General features: G+C 38.5%; 1 protein-coding gene across 7 annotated transcripts in view; it reads right to left on the bottom strand.

Moving 5' to 3' along the window:
• The window catches only part of MAST4 (microtubule associated serine/threonine kinase family member 4), a gene marked incomplete at its 5' end in the record, with an annotated part of 568,435 nt that overhangs the window by 32,034 nt on the left and 523,087 nt on the right, over nucleotides 1–13,314 (bottom strand). For all 7 annotated transcript variants that reach the window (XM_079916426.1, XM_079916429.1, XM_079916428.1 and 4 more), the window contains 5 exons: nucleotides 1,552–1,653; nucleotides 3,525–3,690; nucleotides 4,554–4,686; nucleotides 5,988–6,126; nucleotides 7,910–8,118. In XM_079916426.1, the coding sequence (XP_079772552.1) occupies nucleotides 1,552–1,653; nucleotides 3,525–3,690; nucleotides 4,554–4,686; nucleotides 5,988–6,126; nucleotides 7,910–8,118 (749 nt within the window). The remainder of the gene's footprint in view (nucleotides 1–1,551; nucleotides 1,654–3,524; nucleotides 3,691–4,553; nucleotides 4,687–5,987; nucleotides 6,127–7,909; nucleotides 8,119–13,314) is intronic.

Genomic DNA, 13,314 nt, shown 5'->3' with positions numbered 1-13,314 from the left:
AAGTCCCATTATATTGCCTTTCCTAGTTAAAGGCCCACTCGTCCACTGAAAAAGGCAAAAAACACATGGTATTCCAGTATGAAACTCAAAGGAGTTTTGCCAACTGAGTCCCGATTTTAAAACTTCTTGGGAATTCCCTAGCGGTCCAGTGGTTAGGATATGAGCTTTCACCGTTGTGGACCCGGGTCCGATCCCTCATTGGGGAACTGACAGACCACAAGCTGCATGGCACGGCCAAAAAAAAAAAACAAACCCAAAACTTCTTGGATTCTCTAATGCAGGGTCTTCAAGAGTTTTCTGTCGAGCCAGAAAGTTTAGGCCTTGTAGGTCATGCAGTTGTTCATGACTATCCGACTCTGCCAGAGTAGCATGAAGGCAGCCATAGACAGTATGTGACTGAACAGCATCGCTGTGTTTCAATAAAACTTTATTTACAAAATAAAGGTTGGGCCCAGGGGTTTTAATGCATCATCATAACCTCTAGGTAGCACAGCATTCCATACTTAAGCAAGAACTGAGCTCTCCAACTGGGGAAGCTGTGAGCAAAAGTGGAGAACAATATAGGATATATATTTGGAGCTACTGCAAATGATTTTGGCCTTGGAAAAGCTGGGTGAGAGAATGATCTCGTCAGTATTTTCCGATCTTTCTAGCAAAACCAGGTAGAATGAAACAGCTCAGAGTAAACAACCCATCAAGTCAACAATTTTCACTGATGAAAATTTTTATCGATACAGTGTACGTGTGTGGTGTGTGTCGTATGTGTGTGTGCGTGCGTGTATGTTATATGTGTTTATTATTTAGTCTCATCTAGATAAATTCACATACTGGGGTTGGCTAGAACTCTGGACTGGGATCTCTAAGTCTCTCTATTCAGAATATAAGGAAGAAAAGGAAAAAGAGCTGGCAAAAACAAAAAACTGGAGGCAGAACGGTCAGGAAAAATAATCAGCAAGAAATAAATCTACTCTCTCCTTAATCTTGAAAGTCAATGTTTTCTAATCCTCTTTCTTGGGCCATGGTGCGGATCAACCCCAGGCACTCATTTCCAATAATCAGTTCAGGTACCGATAACCTGTTTCAAAGCCAGCAGACAGTAACTGCTGGGTCAGATCCTTCTAGGAATCTATATATTTTACAACCCCAAACAAACAAACAAAAAAATCTCCACATCCCTAATCCTCTGTTTCAAACTGTTAAGATCCACACTTTTCAGGACAGAAGAGTTACATGTGCCCCTGAGGTTTTCTTCCAGAGACATTTTATTTGCTGAAACAAATTAAGAATAATTTCTGCTTTGCCAAAAAGAAGAAAAACAACAACAAAAGAAGACAAACAACGGCCACCAACCCTCTTAGCGTACCTACTACTCTGAATCAGGAAAAAAAAATCCAAAATGTTATTGTTATAACATATTGTAGTCATAGTCTACATCAAGCAACAGATGTTTCCTATGAAAACAACAAACAAAACAAAAACACAAACCTCTGAGTGCTCCACATTGACATTATTTCCTGCATATTAGCAAAATGAAAACGTATGTGCTCTAACCTGTTCCCAGTCTCTCCAGGGGATTCTGCCTGAGAAGCAAGGTAATCAGATCCTGGGCATCAGGTGGTGGCGCCTCATCCTTTTCAGGCCAGTTGATCTCATCTAAGAGGAAGAAAAGTAGTTTACGACTTCACTGCTGAAAGGCTGGTCCACGTCCCAACAGCGTGGACATCACCCGGGAGTTTGTTAGAAATGCAGAATGTCAGGCCCCACTCCAGACCTGCTGACTCAGAATCTGCATTTTTAACAAGACCTTCAGTTGATTCCTAGGCCAAGTCAAGTCCGAGAAGCACTGTTGCACAAGATATGAATAGCACAGCTGTCAACAAGGCAGGGAGAGAACACTTCAATGAGCAGTACCTCTCATCTGCCTTTTTGATTCACTTCTCTTTGGTAGAACTGGGTCACTGCTAATTGGTCCTCTAGTTATTAAGAGGGCTCAATATAGCGTAAACTCTGAACTTCTGTGTTTTAGGCGATCACCCATCCAGGGATCATGGGGAGTCAGGGTTTCTCTTCTACCATCATCCTCAACTGAGAACCTGGCCACAGCCCCAGGGTTCTTCAGGTCCAAGAAGCAAAAAATAATTTTGTAAAAATAACCATTTCCAGAGAAAGGAAAGGTCAAAATGCTAAGACTGAAGAAGAAGAAAAAGAAGAAGAAAAAAAAAAAACGCCAAGGAATTGTAGTAATGGAAGTACTTAAAATCTGTCATAAATATTAGAATATGTTCTACATTCTAAAGGAGTTTGCCTGAAGATAGGTGTGCATGCTTGTGTGCATGGGAATGCAATAAAAACATGAGTTATTTCTGCATGTGCTTGCCTCTAGCTTCCTCTGCTGCAGTTTAAATCTGATTTGGAAAATAGAACATGAATATGCATCTGAGCCATAAGGCATCGGGAGAACAAAGCCAGCATTTGCTGCTTGTGTTAATTAAACAGTTGATTCCTTTTGCCATTCATCCTTGATATATCAGAAAACAGCCTAGTTATAAATCCATAAAGAGCTCAGATATTGTATAAAAGGGTTATACACTGTGGGCAACTCACAAATCTACTTTGTTAAAGTTTACAAATATGCCTGGCTCGCAAAATCAATGATGGAAAATAATGCTGTGATTAAGAGGCTCCTCATACCAAAAGGAATTATCCCCCTATTTCCACCGTTGGACACTCTAAGCGCAGTCCAGAATGTAGAGGTAGGTGATGAAGATGTGAGTGATGACTGACAAACTTTGAGGAAGAGAGGCCTTTTTGATCTCTGCTCCAGGGAAATTTATAAAAACAGCAGGTAGGGTAGTAATAAAGCCTATTTAATTATCATTTAGTTTTGCCACAAGCCACACAACAATAGTTAGGGTCAGCTTGCAGGTTAAGATCTAAAGGTTACTGAATTTAAATGAAAGACGAACAGCTGTTAAGAAATAACATTACACCATAACAACTACCAATGAAATCATTAACAATCTGTGGATTAAATTTGCTTCCTCCCCATTCTCATTATTTATTATTTGGTAGACATTTGTTTTAGGGTTTATTACATTTTTGTTAATTTCTTCACTGTGCCAATAGCCATTTTTCCCATTTGTGTAAATGTTACCCATGTTAACCTTTTCTTCCCTGGTGCAACTTTCCTACTATGGAAAGGAAGACTGGACAGCAGTGAAATCATTTGCAAATCCCACACCAATTTCTTTTGCAGAAAAAGTACACCATAAAAATTGGTCACATTGCTAGTACATTTCCAAATTCCATGTTAACAAAACTTCCCCAGATCAATTCCCGACACAAATTGCTCTCTTGAGATTGTGAAAGTCAGTTATGTGCTATGATGAGTGAGTTCTTTTAATTTGTTGGCTAAACCCTTTGATAAAGGTTAACTTTTTAGTAAAAACAGTGATACTCCCCGGAATTACATTAAATAGCTGCTTCCCAACAGCGGCTTAGAGATAACTGCTGACAATATTTACCACTGATGACTTGTCCAAATAGCTCTTCTGGAGTGTCCCCAAAGAATGGCACGCATCCAACCAGAAATTCATAGAGGATAATCCCCATGGCCCACCAGTCTACCGGCTTCCCATAGCCCTGCCTCAGAATCACTTCTGGTGCAATGTATTCAGGTGTGCCACAGACCTAAAAGATGATTGCAATATCAGAATAATTAGAATATTAGACATGAATTAAAATGAGCAAGATGGCTAAATATCAATTATTTTGCCTAGAGTGCACCTGCTCAACTGCATGGAACCGCATGGACAAAGAATTTAAGAACAGTGATTCGAAGTCGGTATCTATCATACCAAAAGCAATGAATTACTTAAAATACCAAAAAAAGCAAAGTTTAAAATGCTGCTCTAATGTGAAACTGTGTGTAATGTCTAATTTCAAATTTGAGTAGTTTTACTTACTTTACAAAAACATTTGTAATCCCTGGATTTAAAATAATGCTGCATTTTTTCGTCTGTCACTATCAGAGAGAGTTTTAGTATTTATATGACTGAAATATATTCACATCCTGGTTACTTCATAAAAGCCTGACAGTTGAGATGTGTTCACCTTAAGTAACTGTACAATGAACAGATTGTGGGCACATGGTAATGAGGCATGCTTAAAGGGAAATGGGCCATGGCTCGGAGTTTGGCACCTGTGATTGTACAACGCATCATGAGTTTCATGAGGACTCTACTGAGACTCCCGAATTCCTTACGAAAACAGTTTTTCCATTTGTCTCTCTCACACTCTCACCTGTGTACAGTTAGATCGTTTGTCTTACTAATAGACCATAATGTCGAGGGAGGAATGTGGAGGGACCGACATTTCAAAGAGGCCCAGGGAGAAAAATGGAAGCAATTTGCGCTTTATTAAACGTAAGGCTTATATAGACATCTAAAGCCCCAGCACTAATGTCAAGATGGCCTAGGCGAGCTGATTCTGAATTGCACTGTCAACACTGCACTTTGTATTTCTCTCTGGAGCCAAACAGCACGCAAGCTTACCTGTTTGTCCAGGAACTCTCGAGCGTCCTTCTCAATATGACCCTCATAAAGATTGGTAGTCATGCTCATTAGCCCCACCTTGGATAATCCAAAATCTGTCAGCTTTATGTGCCCCATGGAGGTGACCAGCAAACTGTGAAGCAGAAGGACATATATCACAACACTCACTTTGAAGCTCATTTTTTGTTTTTACTTTTCTCCCTCCCACTGTGAATTGATAAGACTATGTAATATATAGGTATCAATCTTATCACAAAACCCAGCCTGCAAAGAGGTGAAGTCATACAAAGATGTTAAATATGTGTATCTGGAGGCTGAAAGTAATCCACAAGGGAAGGCCAGAGACCGGGCTCAGCCCATCTTCCTTGGAGATGTCACATACAGCATCATTTACAACTTGAAGCTCTCAGAAAAATTCAAGTATGGAACTCTGACACCTTTCCATTTCCAGAATAAGAAAAGAGCTGAGAAAGGGCTACTGATAATCCCACGTCACACATCAGTAACTAACATAAGCAACCAATCCGTGATTCAAATGAGACAAAAGATAAAGAACCTGGAAGAAAAATGTAGCATTGTTTCAGATTTCAACTTCTGGCTCGAACTTAAGTGTCTACTCACTAAGCACAAGACCTACATGTCTTATACACGCAAAGAATTCACATTTGAAAGCTTTATGAATTTACAGTTAATTTTTTTTTTCATTTTAAGTGGCAAAGAAAATTTTCATTATTTAAAAAATTAAAGGAGGAATTAAAAAAAATAAAGCTATTGGAAGGATGCATGCCAAAATTCTAATAGCTGTCTTCGTTTGGGAATGTTGTGAATGAAGTTTTTTCTTTTTGTACTTCCCAAATTTTCTGTAATGAGCGTAAGTTAATTTTATAAAATTTTGGCACACTTAAAAGCTCTACATATTAATAAGAAATACTTCTAGAGGTGTCTCAGATTAGTGGAGAAAGCATGGAACATTTAATAAATGGTGTCAAGATGAATACCTAGTCATTTGGGGAAAAATAGTCTATCTGTATCTCAAATCAGACACCAAAACTAAACAGAATATCAAGGATATCATCTTGGGGGAGAAAAAATTATCTAAGTATCATTCTAAACGCAGAAACTATCCAGAAAACAACTCATAGCATTCTATGTACCTATTATTTACATAATAAGAAAAACTAAAAATAAATTAACTAACCCTGGCTTAATACTCTTTTTTTGTTTGTTTGTTTCTTATAAGCTGCTATTGTAAACACCATAGCCTTTAAAAAGATTATACAAAAATCATCATGTATACTGCTAAAAATAACTCATTTGGGAACATTATGGGAGAATTTAAAAATGTACAAAGCAGCGTTAAAAGAAAACATTTTTATAGACATAAACACTTTCGTATTGTGTGAAAAAAAAGACATATTTCATCAGTGTACATACTTGTCTGGTTTCAAATCCCTATGTACAATTCCATAATTATGTAGATATTCCAAGGCCAGGACTGTCTCAGCAAAGTACATCCTGGCCATATCAACAGGGAGAGGACCCATGTTCTTCATTAAGGTAGCACAGTCACCTCCTATAAAACACAAGAAAAAGACTTAGCAGGTATAGTATCAGCTGGGATTAAAGACTGTCCGTTTAGACTGCAGAATTTCCAAGTAGAATGGTCTCTATCCATAGACATAGTCGATCGTGTTGGTAAGTGGAGACTGTGTTAAGTAATCATGTTTCTACTTATGATGTGGTGTGGAGAAAATATAGACTTTTATTTAAGAAGCGCTGCTCATGAGAGAGCAGATTTGGCCTGAAGTGAAACTAAATGTTGAAGAACTGATGATGTGTTTTAGGAACAGCGTGATGATTTAAAATAAACCATTTTAAAACATGGATTCTGGAATCAGGCTGCCTGAGTTCAAATTCCGGCTCTGACTCTTACAGGTGGGGACATCTTAGGCAAGCTGGTCTTGGTTCTTTCAGCTGTAATATCAGGATATGAATAGTGTCATCCCTTTTATTGTGAGGCTTAAATGAGGTAATCTGTGTAAAGAATTCAGGATGCTGTCAACACACATTAAACATGTGATAAACGTTAATTATTGTTGTTAAAATAACCGTAACAAAAGTTAATAAAGCAAAGTACTGGTGTGGTGAAAAGAACAATGGGTGGAAATCAGGCAAGTTATGTTCTTGTCCTGTATCTACCACTAAATATCTAGTGAAACCCCTTCTTGGGTTTCAGTTCATTCATCTGCAAAATGAAAACGATATTTAACGGTTCGTTAAGTTATAAGTTTTGGGATTCTGTTCAAACAATCACAAGGGCTTAAATTAGATGCTTTGAAAATTGTTTTGGAGACTAGGATTGACATATATACACTCATATGTATAAAAGAGATAACTAATAAGAACCTGCTGTATAAAAAAATAAATAAACTAAAATTTTTTAAAAAAAGAAAATTGCTTTGGCCCTTGCTTATCTATTCATTTTATTAGCTTTATTTATGTCAGTAAGTCATGGCTATGGAAACACTCAAAAATTTCATGTAAAATTGACGGAAATAAGATTACTTGGAACATTTAAAAGGTAGACCACAAACTTCCAAAAGAAAAAAAAGTTAGTTTTTTAAAATTAAACTATAGTTGATTTATAATATTGTGTTAGTTTCAGGTATACAGTTTCAGACTCTTTCCCATTATAGGTTATTACAAGATACTGAATATAGTTCCATGTGCTGTACACTAAATCCTTGTTGTTTATCTATTTTATACATAGTGGTGTCTATCTGTTAATGCCATAGTCCTAATTTATACCCCCCCTTCCCCTTTATAACCATGTTTGGTTTCTATGTCTGTGAATCTATTTCTCTTTTGTAAATAAGTTGATTTATATTATTTTTTTAGATTAGAAGTTAGATTTTCTTGAATGTATCTTTCTCCTAACTCACCTTTAATTTCACACCATACACCAAAAAGGATATGTTTTTAATACTTTCCTTAAGAAGATCCATTGTAATGAATGTTTTTATGATATGTGATAAAAATAAGTAGGAAAAATCCCATCACCTATATTCTAACTTTAATGACCAATTGAGAGGAGGTGCTTAGGATGAAAAGCTATTAAAAAGGGAAAACAACCTTTTTCCAAATAGCACTAATTTTCCCTTTGTTATAGTAGAGCTGGCCCTTTACAAGCAATTATGGGAAGATAATGACTGGGAAGACAGCCATCTAATTGCCTGGCCTTGGTTCCTACGTGGATACAACCATTGTATGGCACAAGTACAGAAAGCGTCAGCTGCACAAACGAGCCAGTGGTTTCTGGGTACAGGTGTCATGTTCTCTGTGTCAGAGTGACTCACCTTCGACATATTCCATGACCATGCACAAGTGGCGCCTGGTCTCAAAGGAGCAATACATGCTGACAACAAAAGGGTTTTCTGCAAAAGTCAGGATATCCCGTTCCACAAAGGCCTGCTGGATCTGGTTTCGGAGGATGAGGTTCTGTTTATTAATCTTCTTCATGGCAAACCTCTGCCGTGATTCCTTATGCCGAACAAAATAGACTGCCCTGAAAAGGAGCACAAGAGTTGGGGTTCAAAGGAAGAGGGGATGTTTCTGGGTACAGTACACCACTTTTTTTTTTTTTTACATTCACGTGATAGCCGGGATTCAGCCCACATAAGCTATGCTGGCAACTACGAACATTCCGTTCCAGGCCAAAGCCCTTTGGCTAATTGATTTTTTTAAAAAATTCTTTCAATAAAGTTACAGGTCACACATAAGGCAAATTCATTTCACTGAAGAAAATGGACAGTCTCCAGAGTGAGCTACTTTCCAATAGCTAGCTGTTGTTTTCAGTTTTTCTATAACAGAACAAAATCCGATATATAAATTAAAACAGGAAAACAATGAACAAAAGTACATACATATTCTGAGCTAGATCCTTTCTAGCATTAGATATCTATTAGGCATTTTTTCACAACTGACTAAAGCAATAATTTTCTATATGATACTCATGGGATCTACAAAAAGGGACCATAGACTATAGCTTCTTAAAGTAGCTGACTTCCAACTTGAGAGTAATTTACTTCCCATGAACTTTCTAGATAAATAAGAAGTATGTAATAGGTCATATGAGGCTGCCCTCCCTGCTACAAAGAGTAGCATATTTCTTCACTACAGACCTCGGCATGAGTTACACCTATGCCTGTTTCAACAGGAAATGCATTTCCCAACCTAAAAGGGGGTCCAGAGTACACTGCATTTCTGGTCCATGTGACCCACAGCTGAGGTGTCTGGCAACTTTACTGTAAAGTGAGCAGGCTGCATGGAATTTCTGCCAAAAGTCTCTTCCAAATACTCTACAGAAGCAATTCTGTCTGGGTAAAGACAATGGACTCCCCGAAGCTTCAAATGATGTAGAGAAAAGAAGTAATTCGGAGGAGGATCCTTCAAACCCCACCTGGAAATGATGAGCAACAAAGAAAATGTCTTGGACGGGCTCCTTTTCTCATAAGTTACTCCTCACGTATCTCATTATTAAGGGACAACAGGTTTGAACTCTCAGGTTAGGCAATTCTCAAATAATTAATAATTTATCTAAAGAGCTATCATCATTAGAAGTGTGTAATAGGTTGTACGAGGCTGTCCTGAAACAAACGCAATGATCAACTAAGTAATAATTTACCTGAAAAGCTATCAATCATAGTAAAGTACACCCAGTAGTCTGTTTCCTAAACAAGGGGTTATCTGAGATGCATTTTTCACTAGTGATTTTCATTGCCTCCAAAAAATGAACTCGAAGGGGACTAGGACACCCTATACGCCTGCTGGACCAATATGTCAGAGTGATCCTCTCACATAAATCTTAAGTATATTCAATCTCAGTTTAACCAATATTCACATTTTCCTCTTAAGCGTTCAACTAGGAATTCGTCTTTCTTTGAAGTGTGTACGTCTCTGTCTTCTCATTGTATCCATCTTTTCCCTTCACTCACAAAATCACACATTTGTGGGGTCTCTGTTTAAACATTCTTTTTTTTTTGAATCTTTACACCTTTTTCTCTCTCCTCTTTTCCCTGGCCTTCTAGTTCTTCCTTCCCTCTATAGTAAAAAGCTGTCACATAATGAACTCGAGGAATAACCTGGTACTCTTATTCCCACTGTACAACAAACTGACAAGGGAGCTGGCTGGCTGGGTGCCTACTGCTTTCCACAGAGGCTAGGCATCCTCTTCAGGATTCCCAAACACTTGGGCTCCCACCAGCCGGGTTAATTTCCACACCTGTTCTGGTTAGGCTTGATATCATGACTGACTAATTTAAACAAATCTTTAAACTGATGATACACGAGTGTGAAAAGAGAAAGCACTGTGGTTTATAAGAAAACTGAGTGGAATGCTTGGGAAAGCACTGATAAATGTGAGTTACTAAATAAAATTCCTATTGATTTAGTATGAGTGAGAAGATTCCAAACGTCGAGAAAATAATAAAAATCTAGGCGGATTGCTTCCAGTTCTTGCTTCACCTGTAAAAAAGCTAAAAGTGTGAAACAAACAACATAGTACAGTCAGCCCTACATAGCCACAGCTTCTGCACCCTCAGATTCAATCAACTGAGGATTGAAAAATATTAAAAACAAACAAACAAAAAAATCCAGAAAACTGCGTGAAGCAAAACTCGAATTCGCCACACTGGCAACTATTGATATTTATGCAGCATTTCCATTGTATTAGATATTATAAGTAATCTAGAGATGATTTAAAATATATGAGAGGATGCCATTTTATATAAGGGAAAGGAGTATCTGTGGATTTTGGTGTCTGAGGGGGGTCTTGGAACCAATACCCCTTGGATACCAAGGAATGACTGTATAAGTATTGTTTATACTGGCTGTCTTATAAAGGGCTTACATCGAAAGCCTAGTCAATTTACATATATTTAGGTTAAATTAAAATGTTTAAAGTACATATCATTTTTTGGTGATTTCCTACTTGAACTTTTTCATTTACCAACTACTCATTCTTTCTGAATCAGATTAAAGGCTACGACAATTTTTTTCTTTTTCCAATTACTGATTGGATAAAATCAAGATCCAAAGACACTTGAGCTTCTCCTAATCAGAAGCTGATAGCAGGACAGAGAGATTCAAAGGGAGCACAGAAAAGAACTTGGCCTCCCCTTACACATATGAGACATGCATTGGCAGATACTGTCATGAAGAGGGATTCCTGAGATACAGAATCTGTTTTTTAAAATGAACTTTAGAATTGAAAATGTTAAAAGGAAACAGCCAGTATCTTTATATAAGCACTTGCCTAGTCTTGAGAGTCAACTGCAATACAGCTCACCTTCTATCACTTCTTTCAATATTTAATATTGAGTAAGTTTAGGGCCGAGGACCTCCAGACATATGATACTGTTAACTTCACTTTTAGACTGTCAGTAGGCTGTCATTTTGATTTTCAACCAAGCTCCACCATTTCTTACATAAATAGTTGCTCCTCAATATGTTTGAGAACAACAGGAAGTGAAGGAAAAAGAATAGGGTTGTACATGATTTTACGAAAGAACAAAAGAGAAAGATACCCCAGACCCAATTTGACCAGTACCTACACTAGGTACTGTGTAAAAAGGCCTTCAATCTTTATTCTTAGATTTTCAATTCATAAAATTTGATTTGACTTTCTGTCTTCCCTTGCTATTGTACTTAAAATAATCAGGTAATCCTTAGGGAAATTTACCTAAACCAGTTGAAATTAATTCTATAGGTAGCTTGAGATACCATTTCCTCAGGAGAAACGTATCTCGATCAAGTTGCAAAAGTCAACCAGACTTAATTAGAATTCCCTGTAGCTGCATTTTTGTTTGTTTTGTTTATGTTATGTTTTTACATTTCTGTACTGCTTTGGAAATATTATTTCTAATGCTGAAATGTGTTTATTTAGTAATATGTGTTGTCTCTCACATACTCCTTTCCTCCATCCTTATAAATTGCTGTTCTAAAACTACTCAAGTCAGCAGAGAGTGAAGCAGAGGGAGAGAGAGAGGGGGAGGGAGAGGCTGAAAAAGAGAGAGAGACAGAGAAACAGAGTGGGACAGACAGACATCTAACACTGCTAAGCAGAGCTGCAAACTGCCCAAGGTTATAAAACTAGACTGAACTAATTTGGCCCCCATTTCTCTGTTTTCTGGCCTCAAGGGTTGCTTCCCTTGAAGAGGCTTCTGTGTCTCTTTTCCTACACTGACCCGCCCTGTGAAATAGGAAGACCCAAGGGTGGGAGGTGATGCATGGGGAGGGGCAGCCAGCGGAGCCACGCATCACTCCACTCATGCAGAACTGTGGCGGGGGAAGGGAGAAATGGAATCAGAAGCAGGCAGGATCTAGAGCAGAATGAATCAGTCCTATTGGGAGTGTGAACATCTCATGCATATAAAATTATGCATGAATCTGAGAGCCTGATACACGAATCCCAGTGAGCAGATCCGCATGTGGGAAGGAGAGTGCAAGTGTTAGGGGGAAGCCGAGGGGAAAGGCTATCAAGAGGGAGCATCCGTCAGTCTGTCTCTCAGGTAAATGACCCTGTCCTTTGAGGGCTAAAAAAAGCAGAAAGGGCAGCAAGGCTAGAAAGCAATGTGAAGTGGGGAAGAAGCATTGTGCCTCTCAAATTTAGCCTTCTTACTTTAGAAAATTTTAGGTCAATCTTATTCTTCTACTTCGAAAACATTCGAAATTGTTATTTAAAAATCTAGGTGGAAGCGCTCAATGGAAGAGGATTTCTATACCCTAATTAAGATGGCTAAGAGTTATAAAGGATATTCAGAGGGAGAAAAGAGCTCTGCTTGCAGTCAGAGTGTGTGTGACCAGGCTTGGGGGCCTCTTTCTCCACGTCTAAGTGGAAGTAACATCAACACCTCACAAGGGCTTGTGAGAAGAGAACAAATAAAGAGAATAAAGAGACTAGTGCAGTGCCTGGCACACAGTAGGTGTTCGCTTTCTACAAAGTGCTAAGTTGGCATGAAGGGAGGTGCAACTTCCAGTCAGGATCTGGAACCTGTTAAACAGAGAAGGAAATTGGGTGCTTCTCCAATTGGCTTTATATCATGAATTGTCACTAAGTAGGATGTTGAAAAAACCATGACGTTATATAGCTCTATCGAATGAAAGGGTTAGTTTCTAGCATAACCGGTATTTGAAAAGTCACAGAACGGGTGTCGCTCTAAGTCACTGATGTGAGCGAGGGAATCGGCTACAGGGATGCCCAAGAAAGCCTCGCACGGCTCCAATTCATGGACCTACGTGATCCATCTGTTCGGAAGCCCGCTATCAGCATCCTGATCGGGTGGGCCAATGGGCGTAGCTCCATTCAAATTTTAAGTGAAAAATAATTAAATTGTAGAGGAAATCTGTCAGAAAGGTAGTGAGAGATTAACTTGGAGAAGAGCAAAAGAGAAAAAAAAAGGTTCTGGCCGATCGGCAGAGGCTCCCACAGGCAGCTTGTAAGCCCGCTAATGACTTGGCCTCCGTCCTGGGTGTTTACTGATTCACAGCTTGTTTAACTTCTTGTATATTCCCAACCGTTCCCCAAAGCGTGATATACCTCATCTACTATACAGTGGTTTAATTTGCACTACAAACGAGTTTACTCAACCAATTAGAACTCCAAATACTGCTAAGATACATGCCCAAATTTTATAAAAGTGGTGCTTCATAGACAATCCTATGCCAGAATTCCACAGGCAATGAAATCCAGCAGTGCTCAGAC

The sequence above is a fragment of the Stenella coeruleoalba genome (genome assembly GCF_951394435.1).
Source record: "Stenella coeruleoalba genome assembly, chromosome: 3".
NCBI classification, from domain to species: Eukaryota; Metazoa; Chordata; class Mammalia; order Artiodactyla; family Delphinidae; genus Stenella; species Stenella coeruleoalba.
This window is presented reverse-complemented; position numbering and strand designations above follow the sequence as displayed.